General features: G+C 39.4%; 1 protein-coding gene across 8 annotated transcripts in view; it reads left to right on the forward strand.

Annotated features, from left to right (window-relative positions):
* ARHGAP26 (Rho GTPase activating protein 26) overlaps positions 1-14,883 on the forward strand; it is a 456,250-nt gene that overhangs the window by 345,860 nt on the left and 95,507 nt on the right. For all 8 annotated transcript variants that reach the window (XR_005211383.1, XM_037801456.1, XM_037801453.1 and 5 more), the window contains exon 19: positions 11,174-11,312. Coding sequence is in view for 7 of the 8 variants with exons in the window: in XM_037801456.1 (XP_037657384.1) it covers positions 11,174-11,312 (139 nt within the window). In the remaining variant the exon portion in view is untranslated. The remainder of the gene's footprint in view (positions 1-11,173; positions 11,313-14,883) is intronic.

The following is a 14,883-nucleotide window of genomic DNA, read 5'->3' on the forward strand; positions in this document are numbered from 1 at the left end:
CTTCCATGTCCTCTCAGTTTCCCCATCTGTGAGCTGACTGTGGAGGATTTGCAGAGTGGAAAGCAGAGCCACAAGATGGAAGGTGCCGGGGTTGCTGAATCACAGCCTAGGAGGCTACTCTTAGAATACCTGCATTGAACTCTTGTGAGCAGCAGATAAACTTATTGTCTTGAGTCATTGACATTTTGAAGATGTTTGTTTACTGGCTTTGTAAACAAACTGCACTGAGCACAGCAACGGGTTTATCCTTCGTGCAAAAAACTTAGAATAAGGCAGCCCGATTCCTTTGTAAATTATGGCCTAGGATGGAGTGAGCAGATGTGGCCTGAGCCTCCTCCAGAATCCCATGGTGTTCGCCTTGCAGGGATCCTAAGCTTCCATGACCGACTAACCAGTTGGCTACACTCCTTCGGTTGGTTTGCAGTGAGGATTAAATGAGGTAACTTATGTAAGAAACTTAGCCAAAGATCTGAATGTAGCAAGGTTCAATAAATACAAACCATTGTTTATGGCATTCTCAACAGAAGTTTCTGGAAATAGAGTTAAGTCCATCTCCAAATTTCACGAATGCCCCAACCATCACAGTACTTTCTATAACTTAATCTTTTCTTAAACAGAATAATTTTAAATTTTGAGATAAACTTTTAAGCTTAAGAGTAAGCAGTTCAACCATGTTTCATATCCCTAAAAGGCACATTTGAGTTTATAGCAGGCAGCGTCGACTGTCTCTGGTCTCTAAACTATAACTCTTTTTGGTGTCCTTGAGCATACAAAACCAGAAAACAGATTTTACATTAGCATAACAGAAAGAAGAATCTGATGCTACTAGTAACAATATTGAAACTTGTATAAACAAGCAGCCATCCCTGCCTTGAACACAAAATCTAGAAATAGAAAGGAAACATGAAATGCATGAGCAGGCCTATAAATATATGGGCAAGAAACTGGTAAAAGTACTCATCTGGTTTGATGGGTTACAAATTATGTTACTCTCTAATGTTTATTTGGTTACATGCTTCTTTCTATGGTCTTCCTCATTAGTCAATGCCAGAGGATGGGATGTATCACAGTAAGATTTACGTTCCTGTGGGAGCCAATGAATGAGTGCAAGTGCACTCTCTTTCTCTCTGTCTCTCCAGAGAGAAGGCTGCCCCAAAGTTTATGTCTCCAGTCTTGAGGGAGTTAATGCATCATGGGTCAAAGTTATATACAAGACCTATATTTGCTTATTATTCTGGGGAGAAAGTCCATAATATTCCTCGGGTTTATCCTTCGTGCAAAAAACTTAGAATAAGACAGCCCGATTCCTTTGTAAAGTATGACCTAGGATGAAGTGAACAGATGTGTCCTGAGCCTCCTCCAGAATCCTGTGGTGTTCGCCTTGCAGGGATCCTAAGCTTCCATGACCGTACTCTGGCCCCTCACTTTCTGGGGGACAGTCCTTTGACTGGATGAATTTCCCACCAATAGAACTTACCTTTAGCCATCAAATCCAGAGGATTTTAATAATAAAGTTAGTGATAGCTAACTTTTCCTGATAGCTTACCGTCCACAGGGTATCATGCTCAGTACTTTATATCCGTCCTCTTATTTAATTTTCACAGCAACCTATAAGGTCAATAATATATATATATATATATATTTACAAATTATGAATCTGAAGTGCAGCGAGTTTAAGAAATAGCTTGTTTGGAGAGGAACTAGGGATTGAACCTAGGACTGCTTTCAGAACTCAAGCTAGTAAAATCTCTAGTTAATCTCTATTCAGGGCAATAAATTTATTGAGTATCCATTATTGGTCCAAGATCAATAAGACAAGACAGGTTTTATCAAGGCACTCGTATTTTATTAGGGTGTAACTAACCATAATGCAGTGTGCTAAATAGCATCCAGTAAGATGAATAAAGTGTTATGGGAACACTGAGGAGAAAGAATTTAATTCTACTTTCATTGGGCTCAGACAGATGAGTAGAAGACTTCTAGGCAGAGAAAGGGTAGAGACAGGAAGGACAGCATTCCAGGGGCACAATATTAATCAAATCGTGTGTATTAAAATTATATGGTTGCATTCATAGCAACATGATTCACTAAAAGGTGGAAACAACCCAAGTGTCCATCAACAGATGAATGGATAACAAAAAGTGCTGATACATGCTATAACATGGAAAAACCTTGAAAACAAGTGAAAGAAGCCAGATACAAAAGGGCAAATATTGTATGATTCCACTTACTTGGGATATCTGGAATAAACAAATGCAGACAGATAGAAAGTAGATTAGAGTTTAACAGGGGCCTGGGAGAAGAGGAATGGGAAGTTATTGCTTAATGAGTGCAGAGTTTCTGTTTGGGGTAAGGAAAAAGTTTTGGTAATGGATCACGGTGATGGTAGCACAATATTGTGTATAATTGATGCCATCGAATTGTACACCTAAACACTGAATGAAATGTTTAGGTGTACGATTGAAAAATTTCATGCTATATATACTATAAAATTCATTTTATAAAATATAAATGTTAAAAATTCTATGGTTGTTAAAGGATTGCAGGTTGTATACTGGCAGGTAATGGAAGATGATGCCAGGCAATTGAATGTAATCAATTTGTTAGGAGTCTTGAAACCTATAGAAAAGGTTTTGAATATACTCCTAAAACTTTGGAGATCCCAAAGGTTTCCACGTAGAGGGGTGAAAGGATTATGTCAGCACTTTAGAAAGGCAGACCCAGAAGCAGAACCACATTGCACTCTAATTGTTGATACCAAAACCACTTGTTAAATAAATAACAAAACTATATTGCCGACCATACTGTTGTAAACTTGGCGGCTCTATGTAAAAAAGTATTACTTGGAGAATGTAACTTTTGACCTAAGACTTTTCTTATTATAAAATATTGTATGATTCTAACAGCCTTTATTTGATTCTTCTTGCCAGGCTTCCTAGGGGAAATACTAGCTCAGAACATCATTTCCCATCAGTGACTCCTTTGGAGCTGAGTAGTCAATCTCCTCGAAAAGCAACAAGAAGCCTGAATTTTTAAGCAGCTAGCATTCTATACCCAGGACTCTGTTTGGATTATATGAGAGCTAAAATAGTCTTGGGACTCTGGCTCTTTTTGCTTATGGTAAAGTTTCAGAGTTGAAAGTTCAGAGGGCAAAGATTTTGACTTTTACCAGGCTTGTTTTAAGATTTCCCACAAACACCATTTAAAATTATCATTTCTATATGGACAGATTCTTTCCCCAAACTCATAGCTTATAATACTGAGCTTGGTCCCTGATTTGAGTTTTAAAATATCAAGTAGGTAAATACTTTGGGATATAGTGGATGTTACCATATTTATGTGTTTCTATTAAGATTTTAAAAGAAAACAAACTATTCTGTCATTGTCCAAGATATCCCAAAGCCCAGAAATCCTGCTATTTCTTACAAGATTATCCTTATATTTCTTACAAGATTTTCCTTTTATTTACTTATTTTTTTAGAAGCTAACTTGCCAGTGACTGAAAATTTAGACATAAGGAAGAATAACCCTATCAAGAAGACATACTGCCTTCTTTTCATAGTTTTGGTTTAATATGCAATTTCAGGGTAATAACGTATTTGTGTGTATATGAGAGAGAGGGAGAGAGAAAGTTAGAGAGGGAAAGAGGGGGAGAGGAGGAGGAGGGAGGGAGGAAGAGAGGAGAAAGGAAAGATACCTTACTGTTGAGTTCAAGGGATTCTTCACCTCCTCTCTTTGTCAGCATTGCCCCTTTTAATGCCTATTGATGTTTTACAAGATAAGCTATGGTGATTCCTTTCTGAATCTATCAGTTTGCTTTGGAGGAGGTAGGAGTGCTGATCCTTCAGCTGTTAATCCTCAGAAGTCCCCTGAGATCAGTGACCCTTTTAATGTAATTCCATTGCTGTTGGCTCGTCAAGGAGAGGAAGTTAACCACAATGGATGACCCTGTTTAACAGATGAGTGTGGAGTTTTGTTGTGTTTTAATCTATTCCTCTTTGTCAGCAAAGATAACAGAAAATAGAATCTTTCTGGAAATTTGGACAATCTCAGCATTCCAGACCATCTAAATATACCCTCAATTACTAAATGTAATTGGTTCTTTATGAGGGATTTTTAATAAAACGTCCCAAACTACTTTCCACATTGTTGATCCCTCTGCCAAAATGCTGGCATCAACAGGACATCAGACTTCCAAATGTCCTTAAAAAACCTCACTGTAGCTCTGGCCTCTGAATTGGGCTTCTTAAATGTTACAGTAAATGAGCCCTGTTAAGACTTGCTTGGCTTTTCAGTGTAAAGGCCCTGGGTTTATGGCTTCTAGTGCCCTAAGAGTCCTCTGCTCCACAGTCAGTCATGAGAAAGAGCAGTGGGCAGTGTGTAAGCCAAGCTCACGAGTGCTAGTCCTCCACTCCCAAAGCAGACCCTCCTCAGATTAAACAAGCCAACCCCTTTCCGTTTGGGCCTCTGATGTGTGCGTGTGTGTCTCAAGAAAACGCTCAGTCTTCCTCTTGTAGAAGCCTTTTCTGTTTTTGTCTTGTAATCACAGGTCTCTCTCATTGATTTATTGTCTCAGAGCTACTTTGCAGTTATAGACCAGAAACTCTTCTTCATGACCTAACTTTCCTCCCATAAAAATCACAGCACATAATAAAGAGTACACCACACACATTATAGGGAGACTCCTAATCCTTTTTTAAATAGCAGGAGCATGTGACAGATGGAAAAGGTTTAAAAATGTGTATGTGACATGGCTAAGAGCAGATTCTGCAAGTGTCAGCACTCTACAGGATCAAGATGGGCCTGGTGGGGTGGGGGTGGTGGGCTGTGAAATTTGAATTTTGTAGACAACACAAGGGAAGAAGAACAGCAAATTCTAATATCGCTCTAAACAGTTAAGATCGATTTTTTTCAAAGAGCAGTAATTAAATTTACACTTTTAAATTAAATCTTCATGTCCCTGCTGCAAATAATTCATTGTTGAGTCTCCAGTTATTTCCTTTCTTGTGCATTGTATGTCTCCTGTGGGTGCTAAGCCCTGTGTTAGGTACCTTGCATTCATCATTTTTAGTCTTTACCACAACCCTGGGAGTTTTTATGGATGAGGCATCTGAAGGTCAGAGTTTTATCACTTGCTCAAGGTCACAGAGCTAGCAGGTGACTAAAACCAGATCTGTTGTCTCCAAAATGTAGAGCCTTTTCATTTTGTTTTCTGTCTCTCAAATTAACAATAGGTATAACGCGCACAAGTGGTTAAGACCAAGGCAGTCGATATCTAGGTCCAATCCAGCTGTACTTATCTCTGCAATCTTGGACAAGTCACTTAATCTCAGTGAGTCTTGGTTTCCTCTTCTATAAAATGGCAGAAATAATAGTAACTCTGTTATAGGATTATTATGAGTAAAATAATGAGATAATCCAGGTAAATTTTGGCATGGTAAGCACTCAACAAATTTTGGTTATTTTTATTGTCAGTTATACCACTCCTAGGTGCCAGGTAGTATCCTAAGCATTTTATGAACATTTTCATTTCACCAGCTCCACAAGGCCAGTATTGCATTCCCATTTGTGCTCGGGAAACAGACTCAATAGAGTTAGGGAACTTGCCCAAGATCACACAGCTAATAGGTGGTAAAGTCAGGATTTGAACCCAAATCTGTGGAGCTCTAAAGCCTATTTGCTTTCTACACGTATGATGTCTTTAAACTCCTTTTTGGCATTTTTTATTGTGATGAAGGCAATGATGTGGAAGTCAGTGTAGCTGTAGGTGGTGCCCACTGTGTTAAGTGGCAGAGCCGGGACCCAGCCCAGGTATGTCTGATGACAGTGGCCAAGCCCCTGCCCACTGTGCCGCACAGCTTAAGGGAAACAGTAGCTTGGTATTTATGGGTCTGCTAATTCCACTTATAGGAAGCTTAAAATTGGGGCTACTTGGAAGGGTTACTGAAGGTATATTTTTATGTTTACAGTCTATTCTCTAGTAGCTCCAGAAGGCCTTCCTAACTTTTATCTGCAAGGAATTCCTGACTTGGTGAGAATTAGTTTGTGAGTTTGGACGGTATTAATGAAGCACTTGGGGCACAGAATAAATTCCCCCCAACCTTGGGTGTTAATTTCGCAAGTCTCTGTGAAATGAGTAGATTGTTCCAGCCACATGATTGAGCTCCAGAAATCCATTGCTCGTAGATTATAAGAGTCACAGTTCCATCGTTGAGCAGGGTCATTTGTACACTGCTTCTTCTCAACAGACTAAAGAAAACTTCATTTGATACTCTTGAAATCATCTCTTCCAAATTAAATAGGGTTGGAATAACCCACAGAGTTGTGAATTCAGATCCTCATCAGAATTCCGACTAAAGCTTTTAGTGGAGCGAACTCTTAGCCTGACTAGAAGACAGTCAGACAAAAAGCAGCTTTTAAACAACTTACATGTATTCAAGTTGTAGAGTGAAATGAACACAAGTAATTTGGTGAATGATTTCCTAGACTCCTTCATGAACGTTTACGTTGTCTGTTCTGACTCAGTCTAATTCCTTGAAGGTGCCCATGCACCTTGAAAAAAAAAGTGTAATAATAGTGATGATATGCCTGTGTTTAGGACACACCATGCTCACTTGCACATCGCTGCATTAAATCCTGAGAAAAGCCCTATGAGGGCTCTTTATTTTTTTTATTTATTTATTTTTTCCAAGACAATTATCAGCTCTTTTCTTTAACCTTGTTTGGAGTTTCTAGCCAATGTAAAAGAACTAAAATGAAATAATCATTATGGCTATTGGAAAGGAGGCAAAAATTACAATTATTTTCAGGTAAGACAATGAAACTGGAAAACAAAAGTAAATAACCTTTATGTAAGTCCAGTAAGATAAAAGAATAAAAATAATAGTGAACACAAAAATCTTGTTATTTCTGTGTACCTATTAGACAGAAATAATAGAAATAAATCCACAAACAAAATAATTTAGTTATAACCTAATAAATGCAAATTAAATAGTATTTTTTATCTCATTAGCAAATAAGCAAATTGTATTTCATTAAGAATAACTGGTATTTCGATGAGGATAGGAATAAAATATGATTCACATAGCTAGCAATGATATTCATCAAACTTTTCTGAAAAGCAATTTAATACTTTTAAATGCTTATACTTCGATTCAGTAATTCTACTTGTAGGAATCTATTCTAAGGTAATAATCAGGAATGGACAGAAGGAGTCAGGCAGGAAGATATTCACTATAGCATTATTTATATAAAAAGCTGGAAATTACACACTCAGCAACAGGAAAACAAACTAAGTCACAACCCTACAATGGAATGTTAGGCAATCATTAAAAATCATTTCTTAAAAGAATTTAAGGAGAGCATAGGGAAACTTTTAAGATTTAATATGGTGTAACAAAGCAACATAGAAAATTATACTGAATATGATTCCAATTTTAAAAGTAAACAATAAATACACATACACATAAAGGAGAAAATGTACTGTCAAGAGACTACCAAAATATCAAAAATAGTTATTAATGGGTAATAGGATAAAAGGTATATTTTTTAAAAACTATTCTTTTTCAAATATTTACTCAAGCAGAGTGGAAAAAGTTTGGTAAGAATTTACAACAGACACTTTATCAAAAATCTGGCAAATATTTTCACTATTACATCTGCCAACATAACTTCATATTGCTCAGGTGCTTATGGTAAACAATTCTGCTTTATTCGTAAGCCTATAAAATAGCAAATAATCTCAAAATTAAAAGGAATAGAAATTTAGTGTTTAAAAATTTAAAATGTACTTTTTTCTTAAATAATAAATGCAAAACTAAAATAAAACCTTCCGTCTTCTGAGAACCTAGGAAACATTTACATGAAAAGCTATTAGGTAATATATAACAGTTTGATCCAAAGGTAAAGAACTCAGTAGTGTGGTAACAATTCAGTGTATGCATGTGTGTACATGTGAGTCACTTTTAACCAACACTGAGTTCTTCCTTTACACCTCCCTCTGGTTAGTTTCAAGTGAAAAAAATTGACAAATAATTCTCATTTCCAGATAAATAACTCATTTTTTATTTGGCTATGGATCAAAATGTTAAGAAAATGTAGAAAAATATCTAAATCATAGTAGAGGTAAGAAAAGATTCTGTTAGGGCTCTTTAGAAGCCTGGGGCCTGGCTCACAACAGGGAGCTGGCCTTTGGGACTGGACCTGAGCTCTCCCCCAACATGAAAATCACGTTCTCCTTGAGCTGATTCTAGTATGCTTGAATAACTTTTTATTTAGAGAAAACAGCCCATGAGCAGAATGAAATTTTCCCCCATCTCTGTTTCCCTGTCTCTTCCTGCTCTGCTATGTTTAAACATTGTTTTGGAAGCAATTTTTTATGCATCTGTGTAAATTTGTGGTCTTTCCTCATGACTTACTCCTCTCCATTTCCTTACCATTTTCAGTAGTACTTAGGAAAGAAGAAATACTCATATGTTTGTTGACAGTTGAAATTTACACACACACATACATTTTCTTCATTCCCATGGCAGTTGGGAGAGGCTTTTATTCCTTGTAACTCATTAGGTAAAGAAAGTCAGAATTTGGAGGCCAGAGATAAAGTGTGGGGGAGTTTGAGAACCAGGCCTGTGGCTAAATCTGATTCATTTTCACATGCTCTTAGCTAGGGGTTGCTGAAGGCCCCGTGCTTGAGGCCAGAGGCACAAGGGTGTTTAAGGACACCATTATTTGTTGAACCCTGTGCTTGGGTTTGGGGGCACTGGCATTTGTAGAGAAGATGGGCTGGGGAAGATGAGCTACATGACTGCTGGCTGAGGTGGTGGTGGGAGCAGGCACTAGAAACTGTGGCCCTGGGGGTTGCAGTGTTGGCCCCACTCCTCTGTTTAGCTGTGGCTCAGGTCAGGACACCTCTCATCGCAAAATGGTCATCATATTTCCCATGTGTAATTGACCTATGGCTTAGAGAAGTCATGTTTAGAACCCAGCACAGTGCCTGGCAGGTGCAGACACTCATATATAGGACGGTATTGATGGTGTCAGTTAGGTTCTCACCTAGGAGAGGCCACGGCTCAGCAGCGGAGAGTGGGGAAAAAGCTTCTTAGATGTTGCAATCTTTGAGCTCATCAACAAGAGACATGTGGTGCAGACAAACTTATCTTTTAGGGGCTCCAACTCCTCTGGAACCCAGGTTTTGTTTTTGTTTTTGTTTTTGTTTTTGTTTTTTAATTGCTTTTGCTTTAAGTCCTCTTCTCTCCTTACCTTCTTGCCCCAATTGGACTCAGCTATGTAGTGAGTCATTCATTTTGTTGAAAATATGATAATACTGTTTTCAGACAGTTGTATTTGGGATCCAGACTGACTTAACCAGCTGGCTGGCATCATTGGAGCCCAAGGACCTGGCAGCCTATGGAGAGCAGCTGTTTGGGCTGAAATTCTTATAATTCTTACAACTTTGCTTTCTGTTTATCAGCTTTTGAGTTCTGCTGTGAAATACACACACAAAGGAGAGAGGACCATGAGAAAGAGTCCAGTGTGTCTGGAGCCATCCATAGGTGAAGGGAGCAGGGTGCCACTGCCACCCTCTTATTGCCCAGGACTGTTGGGAAAGAGAATATCCAGAAGGAGGCTAGCCTCAACAAGGAAGAGACGATAATGAAAGGACCAGTAAATTTTGATAATCTTAATATACTGGGCTGTTGTTCAGTTGTAAAGAATCATGTTTGAAGATTTTTTTAATGAAGGGGGAAATTTTACACTGTAATGTTAGACAAAATATGTAAGGTACAAAACTCTGTAAAGGAAATAATATCAATTGTGAGACAACTGTGTTTTAACATTAAATGGGATAATTCATCCAAAGCACTTAACCCAGTGCCTGGCATGGAAGATACTCCATGAACATTACCTACTGGAATGCAAACCTCTCTGACAGGAGGGACTCTGTTTGCCTCATTCACTGTTATAATCCGAGTTCCTGGTACAAGTAGATGCTCAAAAGGTCTTTGTTGATTGAGTGAATGAGTGGTGTTATTGTTTTCTGCATTTAAAAAGGATCTGGAAAAAATTGTATGAGGTATATAATTGTGGCAACCTAATTAACCTCTCTTTGCCTCAGTCCTTTGCTATAAAATGGTGAGGACAATACCTGTTGCACAAGACTGCTGAGTAGTGAGTGAGCCACATGCACTAGTCTCAGCGGTGACTAGTACCTAGGGAGCCTGCATGAATGGTGGCTGCTCTCATCAGGGCAACCTCTATATAGGTGTTAGCTATTATGATTAATTCTGCCATACTTTTATCTGTAGAAAAAATATGAGAGTTATGATTTTGTTTACCAATTTTGTTTTCATTTTTACCATGGACACTTTAAAAAAAAATAGAATAAAAGCTCACAAGAAAAAAGCTCAGAAGACTATAAAACTCAAATGGTAGCAGTGGTTATCTCTGAATAGTGGAATTTAGAGAGTGTTTCTGTTCCCTTGTTCCCTTCTTGATACTTTTATGCATTTTCCAAATTGTCTGTAATATATGTATATGTTACTTACTATCATGAAGGGGGAAAATGCCTTTTCCCCCCTTTTAAACGAAAAGAAAAACAAAAACCTCAGCATCAAAGATAACACAGCTGCTGATCTAAAAAGCTTGCTCCCTCCGAGGGTGATTGACGAGGACTGGGGAAGGGAATACTTACTCTGGAATGGTAGGGTTCTTTCTGGATTGGTATTTTAATACATGTCTCATGGTCTGAGAAGGTCATGAAGCAATTGTCAAGGAATGGGAAATAGAACCAGTGAGGAAAGGTGAAGGGATTTTGAGAATTGGTTTTGGACAAACATAGTCAAAACACTTGAAGTACTTTTAACAAACAGTGGCTTATATTTAACACACTGCTTTCCACCTCTCCTGGAGAGAACAACAAAAAGGAGATCAGTGGTTAGAAATGGAAGTGAATGGCTGCTCAACTCTGGGATCAGCTTCCAAAAAAGAATGCCAGTCCGTAGAGATGCCTAAAATAAAGCCCTGAGTAAATGCTGGTGGTCTTTAGAGATTGTTGCTTGCCGATTGTTTCTTGCAGATTCTGACACCTCCAAGCTTTCAGTTGTACTGGTTCAGGCCCATGCTTTCTCCCCAATTCTCGGAAGCCTGTGACCCCTTTGTGAAATTTCATTTGCAGATATTTAACACCGTGCCTGACACGCCTCTCACCAATGCCCAGCTGCACCTGTCCCGGAAGAAGAGCAGTGACTCCAAGCCCCCGTCCTGCAGCGAGAGGCCCCTGACGCTCTTCCATGCTGTGCAGTCAACAGAGAAACGTGAGTCCCCGCCACTCGCTGCCAGCACACTGCTGCCTGGCTGCCCCGGGTGGACACTGCGGCCTTTCTCTGCATGTGGCTGGCCTTTTGTGTTGGCGAGGCCTGCGTTTCACTGTGCCCTCCCAGCTCCCATTGCTGAGTAACCCTAATGAGATAGGAAGCGTAGTGCTGAGAAGGAAAGGCAGGGGCTGGTGGTCAGGATTGTCTTTCCAGATCCCCTGTGGGCAAACAGATGAGCCTCCTTTTCTCCCACTACACAAGAGCTCGTCTCAGGCATGGCTTCTTCCATCCTTTAATAGTGGCTCCCACAGAACCAGCTTCCTTTCCTTTTCTCAGTTTGTAATTAAACGCTTATTAGTGTGAGTCACATGCTCCATTAGACTATGACTATGAGAGGGCAGGGCTTGATTTTGCTCGCCCTTCTACTCCAGCTGTCACAGGCTTAGTGAATATTTGCAATTAATTAATGAATTAATTAAAAAATAATACGTTCGCAGTTCCAAAGAGCAGAGTTATGGTTATAACTGTAACCATAGTTATAGCAATTTTTTTTTTTCATCTCAGGACATCTGAGTTGTTTGCAGGGATCAGGTACTGGGCCCTCAAATATATAGTCTTGTTTCAGTTTTTGCAATCAGAGAGTTGGATAGTGTAGCCAGCCACGTACCTTCTTAAGTCAGGGCAAGCCACTTACCTTCTCTGAACTTCATTTTGCTCGTCTGTAAAATTGGGAAAACAAGTGTCTGCCTCATAAAGAAGTTGTGAGGATTAAATGAAATGTTGCATTCAAACTTCCAGCACAGGGCCTGGAACATGACAAGGGCCAATAACTGAGAGCTACAGTGTTTAGTAGCTATGATTAGTTATTACTACTATGATTGGTTATTATTTAATCACACGCCAATACCAAGGCTGATTCATTCATACAGCATGCATTTACACATTCCCTGCCAAGGGTTGGAAAGATAAAGATTGAAGAATAGGACTTTGCCCTTAAGGAGCTCAAAGTTGAGTAAGGGAAGTAGACAAGTGGATACAGGGTGATAACTGCTCCCTTAGAGATAGGCGCATTAAGAGAGTGGGTAGAATTTAATGATTAAAATCACACACTCTTGAGCCAGGTTGCTTGGGTGTGAATTCTGGCTCGCTGTTCACTAGCTGTGTGAATTTGGGGCAAGTTATTTAACTCTCAAGGACTCAGTCTCCTTCTCTGTAAAATAGGGATAATAACAGTTTCTACCTTGTAGAGCTGCTGTAAGGATTAAAGTGCTTAAAACAGTGCCTGGTATACAGTAGGTGCTTCGTAAATGCTGGGTTATTATTACTACTATTAATAATATTATTGCTACTGTTAATGTCTACAAGGTACAGTAAAGGTGAAAGCAGGGCAGTGATGATCTTTGCCTTGAAGTAGACAGGCTCCATATCTGGATTCGCTTCTTTCTCTTTCTTCATTATAAAGTGTTTCTTGTTGTCCCCCTTTATTTCAAAAGTAGTGGTCTTCCTCATTATAACTCATGAGAATGTATCTCCCCCACCCCCAGAACCTCTCTGCATTTAAAGACTTTTTAGTATCCCAAAACATGGCTGCACCTTGGTGTATTCAGCACCGTTTGGGTTGTCTCAGAGTTTTTGCTGTAAGTAGAACTACTGTATCATCTTCCTTGTAGCTAAGTCTGCTCAGAATTCACAATCATTTTCTTAAGATAAATTTCTAGAAGAATTTCTAGGTCAAAGGATATGGTCAACGTTTGGGCTTTTGACCCTGTCTTGGGATTGTCTTCTCTTCTCATGATAGCCTGTGTTCCTCTAAAATATCCAGCTGGTGTCGTTCTCATCGCAGTCTGCCCGGCTGGTGTCGTTCTCATCGCAGTCCGCATGTGACCTGAATCCCTCCGAGTGTACCAGGGAACACCTGGGAACAGGACTGGCCTCACCCGCATCTGCTGAACAAGGCATTGGGTTACGGGGTGATAAGCTTCTCAGGTTTCTAGCAGAGCCACGGTCACCCAATGTTTTGTACTAAGCAGTGTATAATGCCACAGGGACAGGTCAGACAGTGTCAGTAAATACATCTAAGCTTAAAATAGTGAAGGGTTTGTGGTTAGACTGAAGCAGACACAGCTTTGGAAATAATCTTAAAGCATGCTCTGGGGGTATGTCAGAAAGAAGATGGACATTAGGAGAAAATCAATTAGATCTTGCTCAAGATTAATTTTATCACAGGAGGCAAAGGATGAAAGTTAAGGATGTGTGAAAACAGACCTGCCTAAGCTTTAGAACAGTCTTCCCTGTCACTGTCTGCAGATAGCGGACAGGATAGAAGACAGGAGACAGTGAAGCAGTATATTTTTTTCTCTTAATGTTAGGAAATGCTCCCTGGAAGCAAGCCTGGAATCTCATATGCTCTGATATTTGTGAGGTGCTTAGCTTTCTCCCCCTTTCTCAGAGGAGAAACATTTTAATTGAAGAGTATTTGTTTTGGAACCACGTTTTGTTTCTGGGAAACTAGAACAATGTCCAGACTGGCATGGAAAGCACCACAGAAGGGGAGCCTGTAAGCTGTGAGGAAGACGGCCAGGAGCTGGAAGTTTCTCCCTGCCTCTTGCCCCCACCCAGGTGGTAATCCAGCTTCTGGCACTGTCAGCTGAGCAGGTGACAGGGCACTGTAAACTTAGCACACACTTTACCCCTCCCTTTGTTTGGTCTGTGATAAACAAAAGAATTTGCTTTATCAAAACACTTTGCTGAATTTACTCTTCAGAGGTAAGGTACAGGTAAAGATGCTGCAAGTAATTTGTGGGGAAAAAAACTTGGTGTTTCCATGTAATGATGTTTTCTAGCTTGAGGCCTATTTACACCTAGCTCTCTACTTCCCCAACTTCAATCATTTACAGAAGCCTTCATTCGCTATTTAGGCCACAACCACAGTACCCATACACTGTTGTTTGTTTAATATATTTCTTTCAATTGTTTTTAAGTCAACTTCCTTCTTTATGTGACCTCATCCTAATCGGTAAAATCTGTGAAAAACATGAATTTGAAGGCCTTGCTGTATTATTTCCTAATACACATTAAAATAAATTTGTAACCTTTAAATTAAAAAAATTCTCATCCACATCCCACCATAGCATCATTTTGTGCACCACAGTTTGGGGTCCACAGGCCTCATCCTTAATTTTTGACTGACTCAGATCCTTCGTCATAATTTAAATATACAAACTCAAGTTTCTCGTGTCCACTCGATTAGAATTGGGTTCAGTCATTGTCAGCTGTTTGTTGATATCATAGTGGACATTCACTGTTCATATATCAATTTCCTGCTACACATGTTGGGTTCATTGTGACACCTGAACAGGTTTGGTGTGACCTTACCTCATTTCAGTTCTTGCCACAGAGCAAATACCCCAGTAGGTGTGACAGATGTGTGTGCTGGCACGCGCGCACACACACACACACCACACACACAAGCATATGAGTACATACCTCTGCCTTCAAACTTGATGTATTGTACTTGTCAAAATCCCATTTCCTCTTATTTTCTGTTAATTCCAATCATGCCCCTTTTCCT

The sequence above is a fragment of the Choloepus didactylus genome, chromosome 13, assembly GCF_015220235.1.
Source record: "Choloepus didactylus isolate mChoDid1 chromosome 13, mChoDid1.pri, whole genome shotgun sequence".
Lineage (NCBI taxonomy): Eukaryota > Metazoa > Chordata > Mammalia > Pilosa > Megalonychidae > Choloepus > Choloepus didactylus.